This window comes from Meriones unguiculatus, chromosome 2 (assembly GCF_030254825.1).
Source record: "Meriones unguiculatus strain TT.TT164.6M chromosome 2, Bangor_MerUng_6.1, whole genome shotgun sequence".
NCBI classification, from domain to species: Eukaryota; Metazoa; Chordata; class Mammalia; order Rodentia; family Muridae; genus Meriones; species Meriones unguiculatus.
Window position 1 is genome coordinate 55,508,203 of NC_083350.1, and position 25,157 is coordinate 55,533,359.

The window sequence follows — 25,157 nt, forward strand, 5'->3', positions numbered from 1 at the left end:
CTCTGTGTTTGGGGGTGTCAAAGTGGTCCCCTCCAGAATTTTGGGCATCCTCCAGAGTTGGGCTGGGAGGATGGCCACCCTTCTCCCAACGTGGAGTCACTCAGCTAACTAGATGGATGGATCTCGTGTTACGGCATTCTCTCCTCTTTTCTTCCGGCCCCAGGCCCCAGATACCGACTCTGTTCTGTGTGAATCAGAGTGGCCATCACTGTACCCTCCCGGGCCTCACTTGACCCCTTGTTCTTATCACAACCAGGACAACTGCAGCACAAGAGGGTCATGTCAGCAACTGGCCCCGATTTGCAGCACTTCACAGTCACAAAGTTCACGGTGGTAGCTCACACGTAAGGAGGAGTCGCCTGAGGGCCTGCTGTACTGAGCGCATTGATTTAAGTAAAGGAACCATAGCATAAAGGGCTTAAATACATTTGCTCAGGAGTGACATGCCTGGCTTCTATGTGTCTGTGTGACTTTCAAACCCTTAGGCTGGCCCACTAAGTTAGTCTTTCAGCCAGCAGGCTCATCCTGGAGACCATCCTGTGGCCTGGTATAGACTGGTGTCCATCCACTTCTTACTCTCCTATTTTAAACACACCCCGAACCTGAGTGGGCTCCACACGGGAGCTCATTGCCCAGGACATGGTAGACTCAGCTGTGAAGCCTGTGCCAGCCTCCTGTTTACATTGCATTAGTTACTTTTGCCTGGCAAAAGCAACTTAAGGGAGGAAGGCTTATTTTGGCTCATAGTTTGAGGAGATACAGTCTATCCTGCTAAGGGAGTCCTGGCAGCAGAAATACCAGACGTGCCAGTCACATTGCACGCACCGTCAGGAAGCAGAGAGCAATGAGTTCCTATGCGCAGCCAGACTGCTCCTTCTTATCAAGTCCAGAAACCCAACCCATGAGATGGCGCTGCCCACATTTAGGGTAGAGCTACTTAGCTCAATTAACCTTATCTTAAAAACTCTTCACAGACAAGCCCAGAGATTTGTCCCCGAGGTGATTCTATACCTCCAAGCTCACAGTCAATATAAACCATCACACATACTATTTACCAGGTGCTTATTTAGCGCTCATTTGAACCGTAGGCCGTGCTCCTGTCTGCAAGTAGTTCATAGGCTCGTGCATATTAGCATACATGTGTACTTGTGACACTAGCACTGTACCAAAGAGCAGGTGACTAAATTATATTGAGGGTCTCCCAAGGAGAGCCACTCTCTGCTCACTCAGGAAAGCCATCTTGCACTAAATCTAACTACCTCCTGCTTCCACAGATCCTAGTGGGCTTTGAGCGCCTCCAGGCCATTGCCCGAAGCCACCTGCTGGCAAGACAGTTCCAGATATTGCGGAAGAAGATGGTGCAGCTGCAGGCCCGCTGCAGGGGCTACCTGGTGCGACAGCAGGTCCAGGCCAAAAAGAGGGCAGTGGTGATCATTCAGGCACATGCCAGGGGCATGGCTGCCCGGCGGAACTTCAGGCAACAGAAAACCCCAGTAGGCCACTTGGTAAGAAAGCGAGGTAGGGTTGGCCGGGGCAAAGAGGGAAACTGATGAGCAGCAATTAAGAGTGTTTGTGAGAAGGCCCTTTAGAATATCTGACATCCTCACACAGAGACGTTGAAATCCACCCAGTCACCAGAAACACAGGAAGCATCGAGGAAGAAAACCAGATGCTCCTGGGGCTACAATTGAGATGGTACAAAATGACTGAGAAGAGAGCTCAGTTGGTAAATGTGTTAGGGATTCTGTTGCTGTGAAGGGCATATGGCAATACTTATAAAGGAAAACATTTAAATGGGACTGGCTCACAGTTCAGAGACTTAGTCCACTGTCCTCATAGCAGAAAGCATGGTGGCTCAAGGAAGACATGGTCGGGGAGAGGTAGCTGAGAGTTCTACGTCTGGATTGGCCGGCAGCAGGAAGAGAGAGTGACACTGGGCCTGGCTTGAGCATCTGAAACCTCAAAGCCCTCCCCAGTGACACGCTTCCTCCAACAAGGCCACACCTACTCCAACAAGGCCACACCTCCTAACATTGCCACTCCTTATGGTCCTATGGGGGCTACTTTCATTCAAACCACCACGGTCAAGTCCTCGCTGTGTTTTCTGTTGCTGCGATAAATAACCCTGACAAAAGCAATTTAAAGGAGAAAGGGTTTATTTAGGAAAGTCAAGGTTACAGGAAGTTGAAACAGCTAGCCACCTTAGAATCCAGCAAGAGCAGAGACCAGTGAAGGTCAACACGTGTGTGCTAGTGCTCAGGTCCTTCCTCCACACATATAATCCAGGAGCAGCTGCCCACAGAATGGTGCAGCCTTTGGTGGGTAGTCTTTTCACATCAACTAATGTAACCAAGATAACTCCCCCACTGACATGTCCACAGACCAACCGGATCTAGACAGTTCCTTTTAGTGACCTTCTCTCCATGGGTTGTGTACAGGGACCTCAGGTCACGCCGACTAAGGAGAAAAAGGGTCAAGGTGCTGTCCCTGATAGGAAGCAGAAGTCCATCTATGACACTGTCACTGACACGGCGATGGTGGAGAAAGTGTTTGGCTTCCTCCCAGCCATGATCGGAGGTCAGGAGGGCCCAGCCCCAACACGCTTTGAGGTAGGATGGCGCATGCAGGGATGGAAGGACCCTTGTTGGGCTAACTGGGGCTAGTGATGTGCACTCCATTACTGAAAGTTTGGCCCGTGTCCTCCCTATGTGGCCCTCCCAGGACCTGGAAGTAAAGACCCAGAAACTGCCTGAGATTGATCTGGATACAGTGCCCATGATGGAGATGCCGGAAGAGGATGTGGACGGCCTGTCCGAGTATACCTTCCCCAAGTTTGCCGTAACTTACTTCCAGAAATCAGCCAGCCACACCCACATCCAGAAGCCTCTCCGATACCCACTCCTCTACCACGAAGATGACACTGACCACTCGGTACCAGCTGTTCTCTGGTTTCTATGTGGCCCAACCTGCTCCCCAACCCCAGTGCTGGAACCAACCATGTCTTCTGTCTCATTTTCCAGGCAGCTCTGGCTGTTTGGACCATCATCCTGAGGTTCATGGGTGACCTTCCGGAGCCAGTGGTCTATGCCAGGGACAGCCTGAGTGGCAGCTCAGTGGTGCGGCTGGGCAAGGACGGCGGCCCTCGGGGTCCACAGCACAACAGATCAGTACAGGTATGTGGTAAGGGCAGCAGACAAGTGTCCACCGAGAAGGACCCAGGAAGCTGGGTGAAAGCGTCATCTTCCGAACCCAGTGCCTGAGACTGAAAATGCTTTTGGGAATTCATAAGTCAAGAACAGCATCAGGACTGTTGGGATGTTGCAATCATGAACTGAGAGGGTCTGTCAAACTCCAAATACTGGCTTTGATTCCAACTAAATTCAAATTAACGTTAAAAAACAAACAAACAAAACAGATGTTTGAGGCTGCAGCTACAGCTCAGTTGGTGGAGTGCTTGCCTAGAATGAACAAAGCCCTGAAGCCCGGTCCCCAGCACTATACCACCCAGACGAGGTGGGGCATACTTGCTACTCCAGCACTCCAGTTCTGGAGGCAGGAGGATGAGGATTTCAAGGTCATTCTTGGCTGTGTAACAAGTTGGAGGCCAGAGAAAGAGATGCCGAGAAGGCAGATAAGTAGGGCTGGAGAGCCGACTCAGCAGGTAGAAGCCTTTGCCATGCAAGCTTGAAAACTGATGTCAGATCCCCCAGAGGGAGCCAGGCAGTATCATGTGCTGCCTCACCTAGCAGGCCACTGAGGAGGCGGGGGTGGGAGAGGGGCAATCAGAAGACTCTCCTAAAGCCGCTACCCTGAAGGGGAGGGCTGGCACCTGGGGCTGTCCTCTGACTTCCACATGTGCGCTGTGCCATGCACATGTCTGCACACATGCACACAAAACGAAAGAATGGCTGCTGCTCCTGGATGATAGGCAGCCCACTTAGCTCTCCTTCTTTTCCCCAGGCATCCCAGCCCTATAAAGGATCCGTTATTGTGTTTCTCTAAAGCTGATAAAGCAAGTAGAATGACTCTGCCCCCAAACTGCAGTGAACACGTATGTAGGAGCCAGTTTTAAACCCGCTCTGCTGAATTCAGAGTTCCTTTCTCATTCATTTCTGTGCCTAAGATTGAAGACAAGAGGGTCCCTCTCTCTGGAGAGGCAGCCAGTGCTAGGTTAGGTGAAAGGCCCTGTATCAAAAAGGAAAGTTGAGGAGGCTGGAGAGATGGCTCGGCAGTTAAGAGCACGTCTTCCAGATGACTCTTCAGTTCCCAGGACCCACAATGGGCTATTTGTAACCGATTCTAATTCCAGGTCCACAGAACCCAACACCCTCTTCGGGACTCTTTGGGCACATACACATAAAATTAAAAATAGTAATAACAGTAATATGGAGAAGCGATTGAAAAAGACACCTGATACTGATCTCTGGCTCACATACATGTGCATGTCTGCCTGTTCCCTCAACGCCCCCGCACACATACATATCCATATTTACATACACACGATTTTAAAACAATTCATAACATCTTCTGGCCAAGGCCTCCTTAAGGCCCGGTTTCAGACAACATGCAAAGGAATTAGTTAAGCAGCAGTGACAGCGGTCGGGGGCACGCTGCAGCAGTCCAGGAGTGCTGCACACGCCAGGTCCCCGAGACCCACCATGGGTACCCTGAGGTCCCATCTGCTGATGAACGGCAGGGGAGCCTAAAAGCCTCTGCGGCCCTGGTTGCACGGACATCCCAGCACCACCGCGGCTTCGGCTCCACCAGGGTGTGTCAGGGTAGTGTCTGCTGCGTCACAGGTTACACAGAAGCGCAACGGCTTACGTCGGGGCACACTGGCTCCTCCCGGGAGTTGGGAGGGGCTTGGACGGTTGGTTCGGATTCAGGGTCTCTCATGAAGTTGCTGCCAAAGTGTCCACTGTAGGCTTGACCGAGATCACGGAATGGTGCATCCGTCCCAGCTCTGTGGTCCCTGTTTCGAGCTATCTGGATGTCCTCACAACATGGTTTCCTTCACACTGAGTGAGCCAAGATGAAAAAAAAAAAAAAATGTAGTATTAGACTTAGAAGTCACACACTTCGTGAGGCAAGGGCACAGCCAGAGCAGGAATGCCAGAAGGTGGAGATCACACTGGAGGCTGATGGCCTCCCAGGCAGAGACTCTGGAGTGCAGGCTAGATAGCAGCTCTCCTCTAAAGGGTGGACACAAGGACACTGGACTGGCTTCCTGGGGTCAGGTCTTGAATTTCTTTCATGCATATGTTCCCTAACTCGGCCAAGCAAGCCCTTCCCATGTTTCACACTCAGTTCCTATACTCAAAGCCAGCTTTGCTCAGCCAGAGATGGAATCTAGCCCTGAGTTTACCTCAACCCAAGCTCAGTCTCATACCAGGCTCTACAGCAAATTCTTATAATGATGCAGTTGGGGTCAAGGTGCATCTGTTGCCCCCAACCAGTGCTGCTGGCTTTGTGTGCTGATCCAGGAAGTGGCTGAGTGTCAAAGGCAGATGCTCTAGGTCTGGTGGCTACAGGGTCAACCTCATGAGCATTCACATGCTTTTGGTCCCTTGTCTGCATGTGGGATAGAGGGGCCAGTCATATCTCCTCCATAAGGCTGACGTGGTCCTCATGGATCACTGGCCAGGGGAGCCCAGCTAGGAGATTTGTCAGTATCAGAGTGCTACGGGGTTCTAGGCTGTCGCTTCCATCCCACACATCTGTTTCCTCCTTGGCAAATAGGGAAGGCCCCAGCTGTGCTAACGGCTGTCTGTGGACTTCTAGGTGGCCAGCCAGCTGAACATTGGTGAAGAGGTGTTCAAGCACAATGGCCCTGTCTCAGACAGACCCATGACTAACCTGGAGAAGGTGCATTTCATCGTGGGCTACGCCATCATGCGTCCAGGACTCAGGTCAGTCTCTGCTCCAGCTTCTGTTCAGAATATCAGGCCTCTTCATTGGCACCTCACCCATGATGGCATCAGCCATCTGCCTTGTGGTGCCGGGTATTCAACTGCTCTCTGACCTGGTGCTGTAGGCTCAGTCTCAACACAGCAGAAAGCCACCTGGGGATCTCTGCTTGCTTTGTTAAGAAAAGCCATGAGGGGCTGGGGAGAGGGTTCAGTTGATTCCACCCCTGCACTGCAACCGGAATTTGATCCTCCAGAACCCATGTCAAAAAAAAAAAAAAAAAAAAAAGCCAGGGAAAGCAGTGTTTGCCTGTAAGGCTTACTGGCACTTGCCAGCCAAATAGTCCAGCCAAATCAGTAAGTCCCAGGCTAAGAGACCCTGTCTCAAAAACTAAATAAGGTGGAGAACAACCAAAGAAAACTTCTACAAGCCCCCACACACAGATGCACACATACTCACACATCCCTGTATGTGAGAGGGATATGGGGAGAACCCGCCGGTCAAACAGCTTTAAGACAGGTTCAGCGTGGCCCAGACAGTTACTCACTTTATTTTGCTGCTTTGTCTTGGTTTTTGAGGCAGTGCCTCACTGGGTAGCCTTGGCTGGCCTGGAACTCTTGTGCAATTTGCTTTATAAGAATTAGAGCATGGAGTCTGGGTTACCTTACGCAGAATGATTTTTTTTTCTAGTTCTGTTCATTCACCTGCAAATTTCATGATTTCATTCTTTTTAGTGGCCAGTGATACTCGACTGTGTGAATGTACCATTTTTTTAAAATCCTTTCTTCTGTCTGCTGACTGATATCTAGGTTGTTTCCAATTTCCAGCTTTTATGAACAGAGCAGCAATGAACATAGCTGAGCAAGTGTCTATGTGGTAGGATAAAGCACAATTTGGTATATGCCCAAGAGTGATGCAGTTGGATCTTAAGTTAGATCTGTTCCCAGTTTCCTGAGGAGCTGCCACATTGATTTTCGTAGTGGCAGTACAAGTTTGGACTCTCATCAGCCGCAGATGAACTTCCGCTTACTCTACATCTTCACCAGCATGAGCTGGTTTGTTTTATTTGTCTTGGCCATTCTGACAGGCGGAACAAGAAATTTCAAAGCACTTTTGATTTGCGTTCCCCTGATAATTGAGAATGTCGAACATTTCTTTAAGTTGTTCTAGGCCACTTGTATTTCCTCTTTTGAGAATTCTGTTTAGATATGTGCCCCATTCTTTTTGTACACAATCTTTCTTGATTGCGCTGTTTGTTTTCTTGATGTCCAGTTTTTTCTGAGTTCTTTACATACCTTAGATATTAGCCCTATATTATGTGTAATTGATAAAAATAAACAAAATAAACGGCAGAAAGTTAAACAGCTCACTACTGAATGAAAATTGAATCAAGACAAAAATCAATAAGGAAACTGAATTTTTTCTAGAATTAAATTAAAATGAAAACACAACACAGTCAAACTTATGAGACACAATGAAGGCTGTTCTAAGAGGCAAGTTCACAGCACTAAATGCCAAAAAAAAAAAAACCTGGAGAGGTTTTATCCTAGGCATTTCTTAATCTAGTAAGTGGACAAGCGAAAGTAAACACCGTATGCCCTCTTGTCTCACTGCGCAGGAAAAGCGGCTATCTGCAGGGTGTGGGACATTCCCTTAAGACAGAGGAGAAGAGACATAATTTGAAGTAACTATGACATTGGTGGGGGGGGGGAGAAGCAAGTTGGCTTATACATGAACCAGGGAGAGTGCACCAAGGGTAAAGGGGGCTGGCCATGGCAGAGGTGAGATGGGGAGCAAAGACTCAAGGGAGGGGATACCCTGGAAGGAGGACTAAAGGTAAGTCTTTGATGAAGGGGAGGTAGGAAGAGGGGCATCCGGAGCCCTGGGAAGACATCAGGGCTGGGAACAGTCCTAGGCTCTGATAAGACTGGGTGGGGTGAGAGCCTCTATCACCGTGTGCCTGAGTTCCCTGCTGTGCACCCCTTGCTCCTCTCTCAGGGCCTGTGGTCTGTGTCTTTCAGAGATGAAATCTACTGCCAGATCTGCAAGCAGCTCTCCGAGAACTACAGAACAAGCAGCCGGGCCCGGGGCTGGATTCTGCTCAGCCTCTGTCTGGGCTGCTTCGCACCCTCGGAGAGGTTCATGAAGGTGATGAGGGATGAGCTGGGGTGAGACTGGACTGGGGAGGGAGGCAGTTTACAGCAGGGGCAGGCCCTGAGTCCTGGACCTTGGGCCAAGTCCGGAAATCATAGCGAATGAATAGTAGTGTCTACACTGCTCTGGCCCTCAGTCTTCCCATATTTCACCTGGCTCTTTCCAGCTCTTACCCAGGAGGGCAGGGGTCCCGGCCCGGTCCCAGGCACACACCCTTCAAGACTAAGTTGGACATGGACTGAGGATGTAACTCAGTTGGTGGTGTGCCAATCGATCCAATCCTGATTGAAGCTCTGAGTTCAATCCCCAGTACCACATAAAAATAGAAATGAGGACGCATGCCTGTACCAGCCCTCAACAAGTAGAAGCAGGGGGGTCAGACCTAACTGTTCCACAAGAGTCGATGCACAGTTAGGATCTATCTTAGTGTGACTAGAACCCAGGTTTCATCCATGCCAGGCAGGCGCCATCACCTGAGTTACACCTCCAGCCATGAAGAGTTTTAAGTTGACTTGGGTGAAAAAGAAAAGAACCCCCATTCTGAGTGTCTTCCTCTTCCCACTCTTTTCTCATCACCAGTATCTGCTGAATTTCATTAGTCAAGGGCCAGCCAGCTATGGGCCCTTCTGTGCTGAACGCCTGCAGCGCACCTTCACCAACGGGGTGCGAGCAGAACCCCCTACCTGGCTGGAGCTACAGGTGGGTGCAGTAGCCAGGGATGGGAGCTGGGCAGAACAGGGCAGGACGTCCTGTCTAGGCCTTTGTCCTTGGCTTCTGGTCCTGTGGCATATTATTTAAAAAAAATTATTCGTTTATTTATTTGTGTGAGTGTGAGTGTGTGTGCGTGTGCAATCGTGTGTGCCATGGCATGCACGCAGAGGTCAGAGAATAACTTGCTGGTGTCAGCTCTCTGCTTCTACCGTGTGGGTGCCAGGATTTAGTCTTGGCAGAAATTGCCGTTACCAGCTGAGTGATCTCGCTGGCCCCTGTTGTACCTTGTGAGCCATTCCTGGTACTCAGCATGGCCTAGGCTTCAAAGCCACCATCCCCACCGCTCAGGCCATGTTCCTGTTTTGTTCCTGTCTCCTGTCTACCTGGATGGGAAAATACAGCCACCCTGCTCCGTAGAGCGAGCACAAGCTGATGCTTCTAGCTTCTAACACTTGCCTGTCACCGTCCGTAGCTCTGTTGGGAGCTGGCACCACCTCTACCTACTTGGTCTCATGACACCCATGAGCTCTCAAGACCTCTGAAAGGGTCATTCCAGACCAGCAGGATACAGAGAGTACTCATGTCAATGCCCTGTACTGTCCCATGTAGAGACAGCAGGCCTCCTCTGGCCATACTTCCTTCATGGTCTCTCTTCAATTCCCAAGTTCACAGCTCTTCCTTCCCATAAGACCCGAACTGTAGGTGAACGCGAAGCCACTCATATCTATGCAGTGTTGTGCTTAGGACCCGATGACTCAAACTGTTGTCTGAGTCAAGCTTGGCACCTTGGGTTTGCATCTGAATGTGACCACCCATTCATTACGGGGCACAGGCTGCAGCCCAGGGCTGCAGAGACAACCTCTGAAAAACCCACAGCTCACCTCCTATGTGTGGCCAACACAGGCCACTGGATACCGCATCAAGTCACAACCAGACCCTGGGTCTTCTGAGGGTCTCACCCTCAGGACTCCACAGGGACAAGCAAACTTAGGATGGGGAACCTCTAGAGCCAGGTTCCGGGGTCCAGGACTACAGAGCACAACCCGTCTGTCCCCAGGCTGTCAAGTCCAAGAAGCATATCCCGATCCAGGTCATCCTGGCAACTGGAGGGAGCTTGACCATCTCTGTAGATTCCGCCTCCACATCACAGGAGATCTGCCAGCACATCGCTCAGAAACAGGGCCTCAGGGACCGTCTGGGCTTCTCCCTCCAGGTCGCCGTATATGACAAGGTAACAAGCAGGAGTCACATCCCACAGGTGCCTCCTCTACACACCTGAGCCAGAGCACCTGAAGCTAGAGGCTGTCCCTATTAACCTGCCCTGCCTGCATCCTCAGCCATCATGCACACGCAGACACACACACACACACACACACACACACACACACACACACAGACATATGCACACAAAGAGAAAGAAAGTGGCTTCTTGGCCCACACAGGGCATCACAGGCCCTGTCTTCCACATACAGTCTGAAGGGTAGATGTCTGTGTGCACGGCATGTAGCCGCTGTTAACCCTTTCTGCTTCCAATTCTGGCCTCAGTTCTGGTCCCTGGGCAGTGGCTCTGACCACGTGATGGATGCTGTGGCCCAGTGCGAGCAACTGGCCAGAGAGAGGGGTGAGAGCCAGCGCCAGTCGCCCTGGCGCATGTACTTCCGGAAGGAGTTCTTCACCCCCTGGCATGACTCCCGGGAGGACCCTGTGAGCACTGAGCTCATTTACCACCAAGTCCTCCACGGAGTGTGGTCTGGCGAGTATAACTTTGAGAAGGTGAGGAGCCCTGAACCGGTGGCCATCGGGATGCTCCACAGTACGGGGACCTGGCAGCAATGGAAATAATAAAGAATGTGGCAGGCAGGAGGCGGAGGGATGAGGATGGAAAGGGAGTTACAAGGGCGCAGGTGTGGAGCCTAAACTGGGCACAGCCCTCTCCCTCCAGGCCTGGCCTGTTTCTTCTTCCTGTGGATTGCAGCTTTGCTTGGGCTTCTGGGATCCTTGGCCCCCACAGCATCAGGCGGGAAAGGCCTCTTTATCTGCCCCAGGCTTCCTGGCCTCCCACAGCAGCTCTCATGGAGCGGCAGGGCCTGGTGGTCAGGAATGCAGCCCTGGAGCTAGGTGGCAGATTAAACAATACCCTGGGCTTCATCCCTGGCGTTGAACAGGGCAGTGGACGCCTGTAATCCCAGTGACTGGGAGGTGGAGGCAAGAGGTGAAGGTCAAGGCTATTCGTGGATACGTAGGAAGTTTGATGCCAGCCTGAGATACATGAGACTATTCTAAGTGTTGAGGGAGATGGAGAAGAAAGAAAAAAGGGGGGGGGGGAGGAGGAAGAAAATACAGAAGAGGAGGGGAGAAAAGAGGAAGGGAAGGGAGCGACCCTTGGGCTCACGTCTAGAATATGTAAGATGCCAAGAGCTCTAACAACGGGGTGCACTGTGACGATGTGACGGCAGGTGCGAACGCCCTGTGCCACATCAGCTGGTCTTGGGGCCCGGCAGCCACAGGCAGGAAGGGGCAGCCACTGTGCTCTCTTGGCGTGGGAGGACTATACCCCTCTTGGAGAAGCAGTGGGGGGAGGGTTAGGGCAGATGGCTGCTCTTGCCTCCCACCTTGTGTGAGAGGCTGGTGAGCCCCACTGCGCTGGGACAGGAGCAGCCTCAGGGCCCTCCTGGGCCCTCACTCACACCTCTCACGCCCCTCCTGTCCTGACGCACAGGAGGAAGAGCTGGTTCAGCTGCTGGCCCGGCACTGCTACGTGAAGTTTGGGGCCACAGTGAAGAACGGCGCTGTCCAGGAGCTGTTGCCCAGCTGTGTTCCCTCCAAGCTGTACCGGACCAAGTCTCCGGAGAAGTGGACTAGCATTGTTATGGCTGCCCATGCCAAGGTCCGTCTGTGGCAGGCTGGGCACTCTGGGCCTACTCTGACCCTAAGCTTCCCTTTGAGGGGAGATGAGAGTAATGGATCCCTTCCCTGATGAGTCTCCCCACATGCTAGGGACCAGGGAGCTTTAACGGATGCAGCCCTGACTCAAGAGACAAAATGTGCCCTTTAGCTCAGCACCTCACCATGGGTTCCTGTCACCTGTCCTCCTCCCTCTAGGTGGGCCTCTTGGTCTCAAACTGCTCTGCCCAGCAGCACCTAGATATTCCACAGCTGGAATATCTGGGCCTAAATATTCCACAGCTGCTGAATATTGACAGTTCTGTGGCCCTGGCACAGGCTCATCATGTCTTTCCTTCATGCTCATATTGAAGCCTCTCAGTGCCCCCTTAACAGGCACGTGAGAAATCTTAGATCAGCGTGTAAACATCCTAAGCCTTTGGTACATGTGGCAAATGGCCAAATCACATCTTCATATATGATGTGGGCCATTTGCATTCCTAGAGTCGACACGTGAATGTTTCAAAGTAGAAATGAGAAATGGCATTTGATCCAGCAGAAAAAGAAAACTTGGATACGTCACAGACACAACGCATGTTAGGGAGGGAAAAGGCAAGCCGGATAAAGGGAGGAACTAAAAGGAAGACAGAAGCAGAAACCTCTGCAAGAGGTCCCCAAATATGATGAAGAATTCCAAGAAGAAAGCCAGAGGGAGGTGCCCAGGATCCAGAGACACACGGCAAGCTGCCCCTCATAGGCATTCACTGGCAACAGGAAGCCTGTATTAGTCAGTTATTGCTGCATGAAAATGGCTCAGATGATTCACTTAAAAGGAGGAAGGAGGGAGTGTGAGCTTGGTGGATAAGGGGCTTGCTGTGCAAGGCTGACAACCTGAGTTTGGATCTCCAGAGCCCATGTGCAATTCCAATGTGTGCCTCCAGGGAGATGGGGGGCAGGGACAGGGGAATCTCCAGGACCCTGGGAGCCAGCTAGCCCAGCATATGCAGAAGTGAGCAACAAGAGACCTTGTGTCAATCAAGGCAGAAGGCTAGGACCAACATTGGAAGTTGTCCTTGGCTCTCCCATACGGCGGGGTGATGGAGGTGGTGCCTGGTGTTTTCCCCTTCATATAGGCCCCGTACACCCAGTCGAAGGCCACCCCACTGGCAGTGAGGGAGCAGACAGTGGAGGCTGCCCGTTTTCTGTGGCCCCTGCTTTTCTCCCGGCTATTTGAAGTCACCACTCTCTCTGGTAAGAGCATCTGGTTTGGTGGGGGTGGGGAGGATAGGAAGCAGCTCCCAGTGGTCGGCATGGCCTTGACTCTGGGTTGCCTTTTGGTCAGGCCCCCGCCTTCCCAAGACACAGCTGATTTTGGCCGTTAACTGGAAGGGGATGTACTTCCTGGACCAGAAGGAGAGGACACTGCTGGGGCTGACCTTTGCAGAGGTCATGGGTCTGGTCGCCAACAGGTAAACCTCAAATCTGTTGCTTCCCAACCTGAGTCCTCGGTATAGATGTATATGGAACCTGAAACAGAAAGTCCTGCCCATGTTCCCCCACAGCTCCTTTATCATAGTCTTGACAGGTGGTTGCACCAGGCACACAGTACCACTGCACCCTGGGGTCAACTGTCCACTCTCCTGGACAACTCGAAGTCCCCGTAGCATCAGCTGCTGTATTAGTGAATTGTCTTGCTGCCATGCAAAACTACGTGGCATAAGCAGCTTAAGGGAGAAAGAGTTTGTTTTTGCTCACAGTTTGAGGTTACACAGTCCATCATGGCAGGAAAGGCAGACAGCAAGGAGCATGAGGCAGGTGGTCCCACTGTGTCCACAGTTAGGGAAAGAGAGAGATGAGCGCTGATATTCAGCTCACTTTCTCCTTCGTGTCCAGTCGGGGATCTGACCTTATGGAATGCTGTACCCCAATGTAGAGTGGGTCTTCCTACATCAACCTAGAAACTCCATCAGATATACCCAGAGGTTTGTCACATAGGTGGTCTAGAAGCTAACAAGGTGACAATCTGTATTAACTATTTCACTCATTCTGTAGAGAAGTAAACTGAGGCACACCAGCTAGGTAACTGTCCCAGGTTCCAGAGCAAGCCGATAGCTTTCTGTGTAATGCTCTTCATTGACTGCTCTGAGCAGCCTTACATGCTGGAGAACAGTACACCCCACTGCCTCTGGGACCCAGAGATCTGCTAGTCATGTGTCCATCACCTAACGTGCTGCCTGGGACTTGGACCAACCTGGACTCAGACCAAGCTCTTCTAAGTCCCTTGTTTTCTCATATGTAACACTGGAATTGTCACCTTGTCTGAGGCTGCTCAGGGGCTGAAACAAGAGAGTAGGGAAGGCTCCAGGTCACACTACACCCTTTGTGCCCTCAGGGACGCCCCGGGTGGACAGAAACTACTCCTGTCCACACTGCATGAAGAGTACGAGTTCGTCTCCCCCAGCAGCGTGGCCATCGCCGAGATGGTGGCTTTGTTCATGGGAGGCTTGAAGGAGAGGTCTGTGTTCGCCATGGCCCTGCAGGACAGGAAGGCCACAGGTACTTATTGGGAAAGGGGAGGGACGGCAGCCCATGGGACTAGTAGAGAAGGGTGGCCTTCTCATGTCCAAGAGACCCCTGGCAAGGCTTAGAGACGTGAGCATCCATTTTACGGGGTCAGCTTCAGCAAGGACCCCATCTGAAGGGGTTAAAGGATGAGGTCTTACACACACACACACACACACACACACACACACACACACACAGGCCACCAGTGCGTTCATGGTCACTCGCAAGGTTAACTCACATCTGTAGGACTTACATACCATCCCTATAACCATCCAGTTATCTTATTTTACAGACACAAGACCAGAAGCTCAGACAGAGGGATAGCTCACTGACCACCACACATCCTTCCCTGAAAGTCCTCACTCCAACAGGAGCTGGGCTGAAACCTGTAGGCCAGCATCAGGCTCCAGATGTCAGCCATTGACACTGGTTACACGCATTGTAGGCAAACTGGCCCAGATTCGGATGAAAGGGCTCTGTAGGAGCTTTTACACTCTGCGAGGAATGTCAGAGAGTGTTGCCCTGTCTTCCCAATAATCCTCACTCATGGTTGTGAACAAAACACCATCAGAGGCTTACAGATTTGCACGTGGGTTCAGAGGTCAAGACCACTCTGGTCAGACATATAAACCACTAGCTCTGCAGTCTGCCTCCTGCCCAGCCACTACCCAGCTCCTAGGTAGATCCCAGCGGTCTATTAGGCTGGGGCTGCCATGACTCACCATGCCCTGCTTGTCACCAGCAGGTGACAGTTCTGCACCATCAGTTTCTTCGTATCTCTGAAATGCCAGTGTAGCCTGGGGACTTTGGAGAGCCCTCAGCAAATGTCACATTCTTGCCTCTATATGTGCCTTGGACCTGCAGATGATGTCACCCTTCTGTCCTTCAAGAAAGGCGACTTACTGATCCTGACCAAGAAACAGGGACTTCTGGCCTCAGAGAACTGGGTCCTGGGACAGAATGACAGAACAGGCAAGACGGGGCTGGTGCCCACAGCCTGCCTCTATAACATCCCTTCAGTAACCAAGCCCTCAGCCCAGCTGCTGGTATGTCACATGGGTGTATCTGGTCTGCTGGGGTGCTGTTAGCAGGGTCTTAGGATATCTGAACTGGGGCCTCGCCTACTGTCTTCCTCATAGACATCCAGAAGGACCACATGGGCGTTAGGGCAGCTCTACCAATCCCCGTTAACCCTAGCGTGATGGTGAAGCTGGCATATTTGTGCAGGAGCACGTAGTAGATCCTCGGTTGCTGTCTTCCTCCCACTATGGAAATGTCCTGGAGACAGCACCCTTCCTCAGTCCAGGCTGTCCACATCTTCCCTTGCCCCAAGGATACCCCTGTGCCAGCCAGCCCCAAGAGCTGCTCTTTGAGAAACCAGAGACAGGCAGGTCCTCTAACACACACACACACACACACACACACACACACACACACAAAGTATCTGGTAGATGCCCTAAGCCTGCAACTCAAGGTTGCCATCAACAGCAGCTTTTGAATCCCTGAGCAGAGATGTCCTAGGGAAAGAGAACCAGAGGTTGTGAGACCCAGAGTGGCCACAGCCTGGGAACAGGGTAGACAGACTCCACAGCTATTGGTGCTAATCTGGCTAAAGAAAAGGAAGGTCAGGCTGGAGAGATGGCTCAGTGGTTAAGAGCACTGTCTGGTGTTCCAGAGGTCCAGAGTTCAATTCCCAACAAGCACATGGCATATGGTGGCTCATAACCATCTATACTGGGATCTGATGCCCTCTTCTGGCATGCAGGTGTACATGCAGTCAGAGCACTCATATACATAAAATAAATAAATAAATCTTTTTTTAAAAGGAAGAGAGGAAGGAAGGTAGGTCCCAGAGAGATGGAATCAACTTGGTCACATAGTAGGTGAAGGCCTTTCACTGCTGTGTTCTCACCTTTTCCAACTCACCGAGGCAGCTAAATCAGGAGAAGCCCTGTGGGCAGTAGCTCCTGGGTAACCACCAGCCCACCCCCTGCAGAGCCTGCTGGCCATGTCACCAGAGAAACGGAAGCTGGCAGCCCAGGAGGTGCGGGCTGCAGAGCCACCGCCTGAGGAGGAGCTCACAGAGCCACCATACACCCTGGAGGAATTCTCCTACCAGTTCTTCAGGTGCGCTTCTCACTCCAAGGACCAGGGCGGCCGGAAGGCTGGGGTGGCAGGTGCAGGGCGGTGGGTACAAGGAGGGAAAGGCAGCACGAAGGGAGGCAGAGAAAGCCTTAGCACAAGCCCTCACACCAGCTCTGTATCTGGCAGGGTCCCAGAGAAGGAGACCATCGGCAGGGCCGCAATGCCCATGGCCCGAAGCCGGGGCCATCTGTGGGCCTACTCCCCAGAGCCGCTGCGCCAGCCACTGCTCAGATGTGTCCATGACAAAGTCAAACTGCGGGATGCGGCCTGCCAGATCTTCCTTGATATCCTTCCGACCACCCTACCCTAGCTGCAGGCATACCCAGTACCCACCTGAGCCCCCTCTAGGCCCTGCAGCCACCTGTGAGGCGCCAGGCCTCACATGTGAAAGCATGTTGCAGAGCCAATATTCAGCTCCCTGTGAGGATGCCTGAGGCCTGGAAAAAATGTCTTTAGGGGGTGGGGCCTAGCTTAGGGGTCCTGCATGAGCCTGGGTCAAAGGTCATTGAGGGGTTTGATTCAGGGGTCAGTGTGAGCCTGGATCAGGGTGTAGAGTGTGTACTGGTCCAGAGGTCAATTTGGGACTAGGTTCAGGGGTCAGCATGAGCATGGTTTAGGGGGTCAGTGAGTAGCTTGGTTCAGGGTTCAGCCTGAGCCCAGGGAGCAGCACTGGGCCAGCGTGAAGGCTCTGGTGGAGGCTTAGCCTGAGGCTGCCTGAGGTACAGTTCTCCTTCACAGTCACACCCATTCTCAAGTACACAGGCGACTACCCTTCCCGGCAGTCGTGGCACAGCGTGGAGCTCACAGACCAGATGTTCTCCTTAGCCCTACAGGACCCAGCCCTTCAGGACGAGCTCTACTGCCAGATCCTGAAGCAGCTGACTCACAACTCCATCAGGTCTGCCAAGGTGTAGCCTCCAGAGGGCCCTGGACTAGGCCTCTGCTAGGGGGAAATAGCCACACTTGGATCCACACCCAGCAGCCAAAGCAGCCAGGGCAGTGTAGGGCCCTGTGTGCTCTCCTGGTATCTGGGGGTTTTTAACGAAGGAGGGACAGCCCTGCCCAATGCCATCCTTCTTCTATGTGACCTGGGCAGGCTGTGGCCCCTCAACCCATTTCCATAGGATAGGCAGTGGCACCCATCTCATCATCAGGGCATGAGGGTGCCCTGTTGCACTGGACAGCTGGATTATAGACTGCCATAATGTAGTCCCTCCATTTAAGCTCCCAAACCCACAGGCCCAAGTGTCCCACTTCCGCTTCTGAAGGTCCTGGTTGGCCTGACACTCTGTAGAGCCCTACCACTAATGGGCGCTACCCCACAGGTTCAGTGAAGAGCGAGCCTGGCAGCTGCTGTGGCTCTGCACAGGACTCTTCCCACCAGGCAAAACGCTGCTGCCACATGCTCAGAAGTTCATAGACTCCCGGAAGAAGAAGCCACTGGCTCCTGACTGCAGCCGCAGGCTGCACAGGGTTCTGAGGTAAGCCTGCTGCCCCACACCCTAGAGCACCAACCCTGGCCCAGCTCAGGGCAGGTATAGTGGGACATGGCCCTGTGTGACCTCATGTCCTCTTCCAAGAAGGTGAGACCAGGTGGAGGAAGAGGCAGGAGGCCCAGAAGGGTCCCTTGAAGGCCTGGGTCCACAGAGATGTTTCAATCAGGATCAATAGCCATATTACCTGTGGCTTCCCTTGCCCCAGTTCTGCCCACTCAGAACATCTGAATCGATTGGTGGCCCAGCGTGGCTGAGTCCAGCCCAGGGGGGCTGACAGGTCATAGACCTGTCCCTCCTAACCCTTGTACCATCTCCTTCTTCTCTACTATCATCAAGAGCGTCTTCCCACAGAGCTCTGTCATTCCCCATTAACCCTAGAGTTACCGTGAGGCTGCCGTATTTATGCAGGCTCTTAGGAGATGGTAAGAAAGGTAGCTCTCTTCCTCTCACCAAGGATAGGTCCTGAGACCAAAACTCAACCTTCCCTGGACCCTGCTTTACTTCAAACATGAGCCCACAGTGTCCACATCTTCCCCTGTCCCTAGGATAGGGGCCTCCTGCCTTCTCTATCTCGGTCTTGACCGTGATGAGCATGGGCAGACAGTGAGTGTGAGTGGCCACATGGAACTGTAGTCATAGAGGAAGTAGCATTCTTTGAAAGGCCATGATGGAATCCCCACCTCCTGCCCAACCCCCTTACTTGGGACACAAGAACACTCCTGTCATAGTACCATAGCCAGCAGTTCCTGGTACTGCTAGGGAGCCCGTCGGTCCCCAGCCTTCTTGCAGGAAGGTGGGACTGGGCTCATCTTTATGCCAGGGTCACATACAGAGCCCACCAGGTAGAGACAAACCTTAGGGAGTATGGGAGAAGCAACCTACCTGCCCTCCTCACAGGTCATTGAGGGCTCTTGTTTCTAGCATCAGGTCGGATGCCCCATTGAGGTTGGCAGTCGGGGTGGGTACAGGAGTGAAAGGAGTGGCATTGTAGCACACTCTGTCCTCTTCAGGGTGGGACCCCGGAAGCAGCCTCCACATCATGTGGAGGTGAAGGCTGCTGAACAGAACGGCTCCAAACTATGCCATGAGGTCTACCTCCCCAATGACACCAATAAGGTGAGTTCCCAGCCTGGTACCCGGAGTGAGGTACCCTCAGCAGGTTGCAGGACACATTCTCTCCATCCCAGTATGCTCTTTGTTCATTTAATTAGGTCCACATTCCAAATGGACTCTCTCACCCTGACCGCTGCTACTCCCAAATGTACCATAGCATGACTGCCTCCAAACTCCAAGCCAGCATGGGGGAGCACTGCACTGAGTTAAGGGGCCACAGGGAGGCTACCAGTGATTGGAAGTGGGAGCTATTTCAGAGGTGTGAGTTAAGATTCCAAGCCAGGGAAGAAAAAGAAAGGAAGCAAGAAGCATGGGCAGCAAGGCTGAGTCCTGGGGCCTGTAGGCCCTCAACGCAATAGTCATGGCCCTTTGGCTCAGAGCTTACCATGGAGGCTTGAGAGGGTAGAAGGGACAGGTAGGAGACCACTGTGTACAGCTATGAGTAAAAAAGCATCAAAGGAGAATGGGACCAAGGCTACTCTCAGACCCTCCCCTGGGCCACATGGGCATCTGTGGCTTGGGTACAGTTGAGCCTCTGCAATAAGAGTTCCCACAGTCTGGCTACAGGTTCACAAAATACAAGTCCAAAGGGCCAGACCTCCCTGGTCTAGTCAAGGCCCAGGACAGTAAGTGCTGTTACCAAGCACTATGGAAATGTAGATGGCTTTCTGGGACCTGTCCTTCTTCACACAGAACATGGGCTTTAGATGACAAAGACAGGCCCAGGGTGATGGTTCCTTCAGATTCCCAACCCTTACATAAAAGCTGGGCTCAATAGCACTGGGGAGGCAGGGACTCCCTGTAGCCAGTTGCCCTAGGCAGATGGATGCATTTCACATTCAGTGAGAGACCCTGTCTAAGAAAAACAAAACAAACTGTGAAGGGCAATTCAGAAAGACACGAGCATCCTTAAAGTCAGAGTGGCACACATATTGAATTCTAGCACTTTGGAGTCAGAGGCAGATGAATCAGAGTCCAAGGCCAGCCTGGTCTACAGAGTAAGTTCCAGAATAGCCAAGGTTACATAGAGACACCCTGACTCAAAGGAGAAAGAAAGGAGAGAGAGAGACAGGAAGGAAGGAAGGAAGGAAGGAAGGAAGGAAGGAAGGAAGGAAGGAAGGAAGGAAGGAAGGAAGGAAGGAAGGAAGGAAGGAAGGCAGACAGCTAGACAGACACTTAAGGTTCACCCCTTGCCTTTGCATACATGTGCACATACTCACATAAACATGGATATAGCACACGCACACACAAAGTACAGGGGGGAGATATACTCCAGAATGGAAGTTTGGGAGGCCTTCTCGCCCCCGGGCCCCGGGCCTCACCTGCTACCTCCCTGTGCAGACGATGGAGGTGGGCAGCAGCAGCCGGGTGCGAGACCTATGTGAGGGCATCACCACTAAGCTGCGGCTGGCCTCCTGGGACGGCTGCAGCCTCTTCATCAAGATCGCAGACAAGGTGAGCAACATGGTAGGCCAAGGGGTAGAGCAAGGTCCTCTTGCCTGAGGAGGCCTCCAGACCAGCAGACCTCAGCTTACCCAGAACGCTGTGCTATCCAGGCCCTTCAGTGCACAGCAGGGGCTGGTGGGAAGAATGGGGTGGGTCTTGGAGCCCCACACCCTGCTTGTCAATCCCGAGTGAGTCCCAGCCCACCCCGCCAAAATGAGTAGTTTCTGGGTCCAGCTCTGCTGGGTCTCCTTGGAGGCTACAGCCTGGAAGCTGGCAGATCTGACCCTCCCTCCTCCCTAAAGGTCATCAGCCTGAAGGAAGGAGACTTCTTTTTTGACAGCTTGAGGCAGGTATCTGACTGGGTCAAGAAGAACAGGCCCCAGAAAGAAGGTGAGGGGGCATCTCTGTGGAGGGGGGTGGCTGCCTGCCCGCTGAGTCACTTCTATGGTTCCAGCCCCTCCATCCATCCTTACTCCCATGTTCCCCCAGACACGCAAAGGCTAACTCCTGGCAGGGTGTGAAAGGTAGCCCGGGCTCCATGGCGGGGGGGTGGGCCCAGGGACATTTCTGGAGGCAACTCCTACACTGCTGGATGAAGATGAGTCAGGACTCGGAGGAGGAAGGGCAGGCACTTTCCAGGCTGGAAGGCAGCGGGAGTCACATGAGGGCTAGGAGGGCTTTCTTCAGGAGTGAGTCTCTGGAGCCTGTTTGGTATCCACGGCCACCCCTCTTCTAGGGGCCCCCACAACCCTTCCCTACCAGGTGTTCTTCATGCGGAAACTGTGGCTCAGTGTGACCCCTGGCAAGGATGTGAATGCAGACACCATACTCCATTACCACCAGGTACCCACCATGTGGCCCCTCTTGAAGTCACAAGAGCCATTGCCGTCCTATCCCAAACCTGTCCTGAGACAGGGGAAAGGAATGGGTCAGGGAGGGGCAGCCTTGCCCCAAGCGCTTGGAACCAGGTAGAATGAGATGAGCAGGACCAGACCCTGTGGGTTCCAGAAACAACAGAGCCCACCAGCTCTGGGGACAAGATCTACAGTGTGAGGTGGGGAAGAGCACACAGGAAGCTGAATGTGATGAACCAGCCTGCAACCTGAAAGGACATCATGTGGACAAACCCCGTGTCCACCACAGCTCAATACCAGGAGCCCTCACTTAGGAATCTCCCCTGGCTAGAAACTCTCCCCTTGAAGTCCTCAGCATTTGCTCTGTTCAGTTAGTGAATGGGAAGGATAACACCCCCACTCCAGGCTCCTGTCACCTGAGGCCCAGCATGTCTGCCACTCAGGAGCTGCCCAAGTATCTGCGCGGGTTTCACAAGTGCTCCCGGGAAGACGTCATCCACCTAGCAGGCCTCATCTATAGAGTTCAGTTTGGCGATGACCGGTCTCAACTGGCCAGTGTCTCAAAGATCCTGAAGGAACTGGTGCCTCAGAACCTCACGCGCCTGATGTCCTCAGAGGAGTGGAAAAAGGTCCTTCAGAGGGTCTGAGGGGATGGGCGGGCTGGTTGGCTTGGGGTGTAGGCTGCCTGTAGTTGGCCTTTCCCTGTCCTTAGTACTCCTGAGGCCCTGTTGCCGCACTGACTTCCACATAGGTGGGCATTGCTCTGTCCCGAGTCTCAGGCCATGGGTGTCTGTGCCCTGTATGGAGGAGCAGGCCTCAATGGTCCTCTCTTCCACCAGAGCCTGCTTCTGGAATGTGACAAACACAAGCACAAGACGGCGGCAGAGGCCAAGGTGGAGTTCCTGAAGTGGATCTGCCGCTGGCCTACCTTTGGGTCTGCCTTCTTTGAGGTGAAGGTAGGCCTTCATCCACACCCAGTCTCTGGCCCCATACAGGCCCCATTTAGTTGAACCCTCAGTGCCTATCAGTAGACACAAGCGTGTGTGTTCTGACTGTAGCCCTGGCGAGCACGTAAGAAGTGCCCACCTAGGGGCTGAGGAGATGTCTTCCCTTAAAGCATAAGGACCTGAGTCTGATCCTCAGAACTCATGTTGAAATACAAGAATAACAAAAGAGCTAAATACGCTGTTGTCTGCTAGTAATCTCAGTACTGGGGAGACGGAGGAAGGGATTCCTAGGACTCGCTGGCTGGCCAGCCTAGCCTGTTTGGTGAGTTCCAGGCATGTGAGAAATGTTGTTTCAAAAATACATATATACACACACGTATGACCAGTGAAATGGCTCTGTGGGTTAAGGGACTTGACACCTAAGCCTGATTGGCCTGAGTTCAATCCCTAGGACCCACCTGGTGGAAAGAAGTAATTAACTCCTGAAATTGTCCACCGACACAAACATATGTTTAAAAAACAAAGGTGGTTGGCACCTGAGGAATGGCAATCCAAGATTGGCCTCTGCCCTCCATACAGGGCACGGGTTAGCACACGCCACACACATGAGCATGTTTACCCATGCGCTTATTTCTGTACATACACATGGACACACATACACGCACCCTATAATAATTGTGCCTCTACCTCCCCAGCAAACCTCTGAGCCTTCCTACCCAGACATTCTCCTCATCGCCATCAACCGCCATGGGTTACTGCTCATCCACCCCAAGACCAAGGTAGGGCAGGCAGCAGGGACTGCCTCGTGGCAGTCATCCATCCTGGGGCGGGATGCCTGCCTTCCCGCCTGCCCCTCCCCTGCAGCCTGGCCTCCCACCCTTGTCTGTCTGTTCCCAGGAACTGCTGAACACCTACCCTTTCACCAAGATCTCTAGCTGGAGTAGCGGCAGCACTTACTTCCACATGGCACTGGGAAGCCTGGGCCAGGGCAGCCGGTTGCTCTGTGAGACCTCTCTGGTGAGCACACAGGCCCCGTGTCCCACCACTATGCAGCTCCCAGAAGTGTAGGAGAGTTCTCTTTACTCACTTCCACTCGGAAGTCGCTCACCATGAGAAACTGCTCGCCCATCAGACTAAGCCAGCCGAGGCTTTGCGGGGAGGTTAGATGGATGCCCAAGACTGACAGCCAGCATGTCCAAGGACTCTTGGCCATCCCAGCCTGTTCTGAGGAGGGGAGGGATCCACTAGCAAAGCCCAACATGGGGAGGCCGCCTTCCTCCTTTCTTTCAATTCTGCCATGTTGCTCCAGGGCTCTCCCTGTACCCACAGCCTCTGATCCCACCCTGTCCTGTCTAGGGCTACAAGATGGATGACCTACTGACCTCCTATGTACAGCAGCTCCTGAGCGCAGTGAACAAACAGCGGGGCTCCAGGGCCCCAGCCCTGGCAAACCCCTAACAGGTCTCATCTGCACACAGCCTTCCAGGCTGGTCTCCCGTCTGCTTCTCGGCACACCAGATTGTCTCGCCTGGGTGGTCACTGCAGAGGCCAGCAAAGGTCTCAAGCCTCCTGGCAGGTGGCGGGTAGTGCCCCTGAATTCACAATAAAGATTTACCTAGCAAGAGGGAGTATGTGTCTCTCAGGGGAAGGATGGGTGTCAGGTGGGCAGTTAGTCTGGGATTTCATCCAGATGAAAAGCAAAGTGCACCGTGACTTTTCCCAAAACCACAAGAACACCCTGGAGATCCTGCCCCCCCCCTCCGGCTTCCATTCTTGTGGGTCACCAGTATGCCTGCTATGCTCCCAGGAGGGCCTGGTGGAGACTGGATGCCAATGGCAGTAAATGGGGCTTTGGAGACCTGTTCAATTGCCAGGCCCTGAGGGACACCCCACCACCAACCGTGCACTTACCAAACTAGCTGACACGGCCACCGCCGCCTAGGTCTGAGGGGTCCTGGCTGATTCTGTTTACTAGTCCTGTGGGCAGCCAACCTGGAGAACCTGAAACTCTCCTGTCTGCCTGTCTGGGTGTCTCTGAGTGTCGATCATCTCCAGCAGGGATAGCTTTACAGAACAGCCCTCCTCCGTCCCTTCCACAAATCACACAGAACGCTGAGTGTGTGAATCAGCCTTCATTGTACAAGCGTGTGACGGCTTGCAGGCTTGAGCTGGGTGGGGCGGTGTGCCTCCACAGAAGTGGGACCCCAGGCTTGGTGGGCAGCCGAGAAGGTCTCCTGAGTGGTGAAGGCAATGGGAATCTCATCCCTCCATCTGCTTCATCCAGAAGTGGATTTGCTGACACAGTGTAAGCACAGGGACCTAATGTGGTTGAGTAACTGAAGGGTGACCCGCCCCCCATGCCTCCACCTCCATGGTGCTGGCCCCGGGGCTGGGACAGCTTCCCAGGAGAATGGAAAGGACTGGTGTCTGGCTGTGATCTGAAGGACAAGCAAGTGGCCGACAGTCCTGCCCCAGTTTCTTCCTGTCCCTCGAGGTTGTGGGCACGGGAGGCTGGGCCAGACCTCAGCACAGAAAGAGCATGCTCCTTAGCCCACCATAGACCGGAAACAGGAAGGATGACATACAGGGAGCAGGGTGGATGGCGGAGCTGGGATGGAGCAGAAATGGGAGGTGGTCAGCAAGAACTGGGGCAGGAGGGTGAAGGCAGAGGTTCCGCAGGCACGCACATGGAGACTGAGGACCTTTAGACTGAGTTGATGTCCACAGACTTGGGCTGGGCCTTGCGGGAGGTCAGGTCAGACAGCTTCTTCAGCCTCTTCTTCAGCTCCAGGGGGAACCTTTCATAGCATCTCTTACACACAGGCTTCATATCGAATTCCACAAACTTGTTCCTACAGACAGAACCCCAGCAGTCTATGCCCTACCAACCCAGACTCCAGACAATAGCCCAAAGGCAGAGGAGCAAGTTTCCCTCA

The 25,157-nt window shown here is 53.0% G+C and overlaps 2 protein-coding genes across 6 annotated transcripts in view; one reads left to right on the plus strand and one right to left on the minus strand.

Moving 5' to 3' along the window:
• Positions 1 to 23,843, plus strand: part of Myo7b (myosin VIIB) — a 78,783-nt gene extending 54,940 nt beyond the window's left edge. Inside the window, exons 21-47 of the mRNA XM_021643396.2 lie at positions 1,275 to 1,505; positions 2,439 to 2,609; positions 2,722 to 2,931; positions 3,021 to 3,173; positions 5,782 to 5,909; positions 7,929 to 8,055; positions 8,641 to 8,760; positions 9,830 to 10,003; positions 10,318 to 10,545; positions 11,492 to 11,659; positions 12,789 to 12,906; positions 12,998 to 13,124; positions 14,048 to 14,211; positions 15,085 to 15,266; positions 16,217 to 16,347; positions 16,492 to 16,649; positions 17,110 to 17,263; positions 17,691 to 17,846; positions 18,872 to 18,977; positions 20,316 to 20,429; positions 20,723 to 20,810; positions 21,157 to 21,263; positions 21,718 to 21,903; positions 22,114 to 22,230; positions 22,917 to 23,000; positions 23,119 to 23,238; positions 23,578 to 23,843. Coding sequence (XP_021499071.2) covers positions 1,275 to 1,505; positions 2,439 to 2,609; positions 2,722 to 2,931; positions 3,021 to 3,173; positions 5,782 to 5,909; positions 7,929 to 8,055; positions 8,641 to 8,760; positions 9,830 to 10,003; positions 10,318 to 10,545; positions 11,492 to 11,659; positions 12,789 to 12,906; positions 12,998 to 13,124; positions 14,048 to 14,211; positions 15,085 to 15,266; positions 16,217 to 16,347; positions 16,492 to 16,649; positions 17,110 to 17,263; positions 17,691 to 17,846; positions 18,872 to 18,977; positions 20,316 to 20,429; positions 20,723 to 20,810; positions 21,157 to 21,263; positions 21,718 to 21,903; positions 22,114 to 22,230; positions 22,917 to 23,000; positions 23,119 to 23,238; positions 23,578 to 23,679 — 3,924 coding nt within the window. The 3' untranslated portion in view covers positions 23,680 to 23,843. The remainder of the gene's footprint in view (positions 1 to 1,274; positions 1,506 to 2,438; positions 2,610 to 2,721; positions 2,932 to 3,020; positions 3,174 to 5,781; positions 5,910 to 7,928; positions 8,056 to 8,640; positions 8,761 to 9,829; positions 10,004 to 10,317; positions 10,546 to 11,491; positions 11,660 to 12,788; positions 12,907 to 12,997; positions 13,125 to 14,047; positions 14,212 to 15,084; positions 15,267 to 16,216; positions 16,348 to 16,491; positions 16,650 to 17,109; positions 17,264 to 17,690; positions 17,847 to 18,871; positions 18,978 to 20,315; positions 20,430 to 20,722; positions 20,811 to 21,156; positions 21,264 to 21,717; positions 21,904 to 22,113; positions 22,231 to 22,916; positions 23,001 to 23,118; positions 23,239 to 23,577) is intronic.
• Positions 23,844 to 24,338: 495 nt separating this feature from the next.
• Lims2 (LIM zinc finger domain containing 2) overlaps positions 24,339 to 25,157 on the minus strand; it is a 32,007-nt gene continuing 31,188 nt past the window's right edge. For all 5 annotated transcript variants that reach the window (XM_021643388.2, XM_021643387.2, XM_021643386.2 and 2 more), the window contains one exon: positions 24,339 to 25,073. In XM_021643388.2, coding sequence (XP_021499063.1) covers positions 24,926 to 25,073 — 148 coding nt within the window. In that variant the 3' untranslated portion in view covers positions 24,339 to 24,925. The remainder of the gene's footprint in view (positions 25,074 to 25,157) is intronic.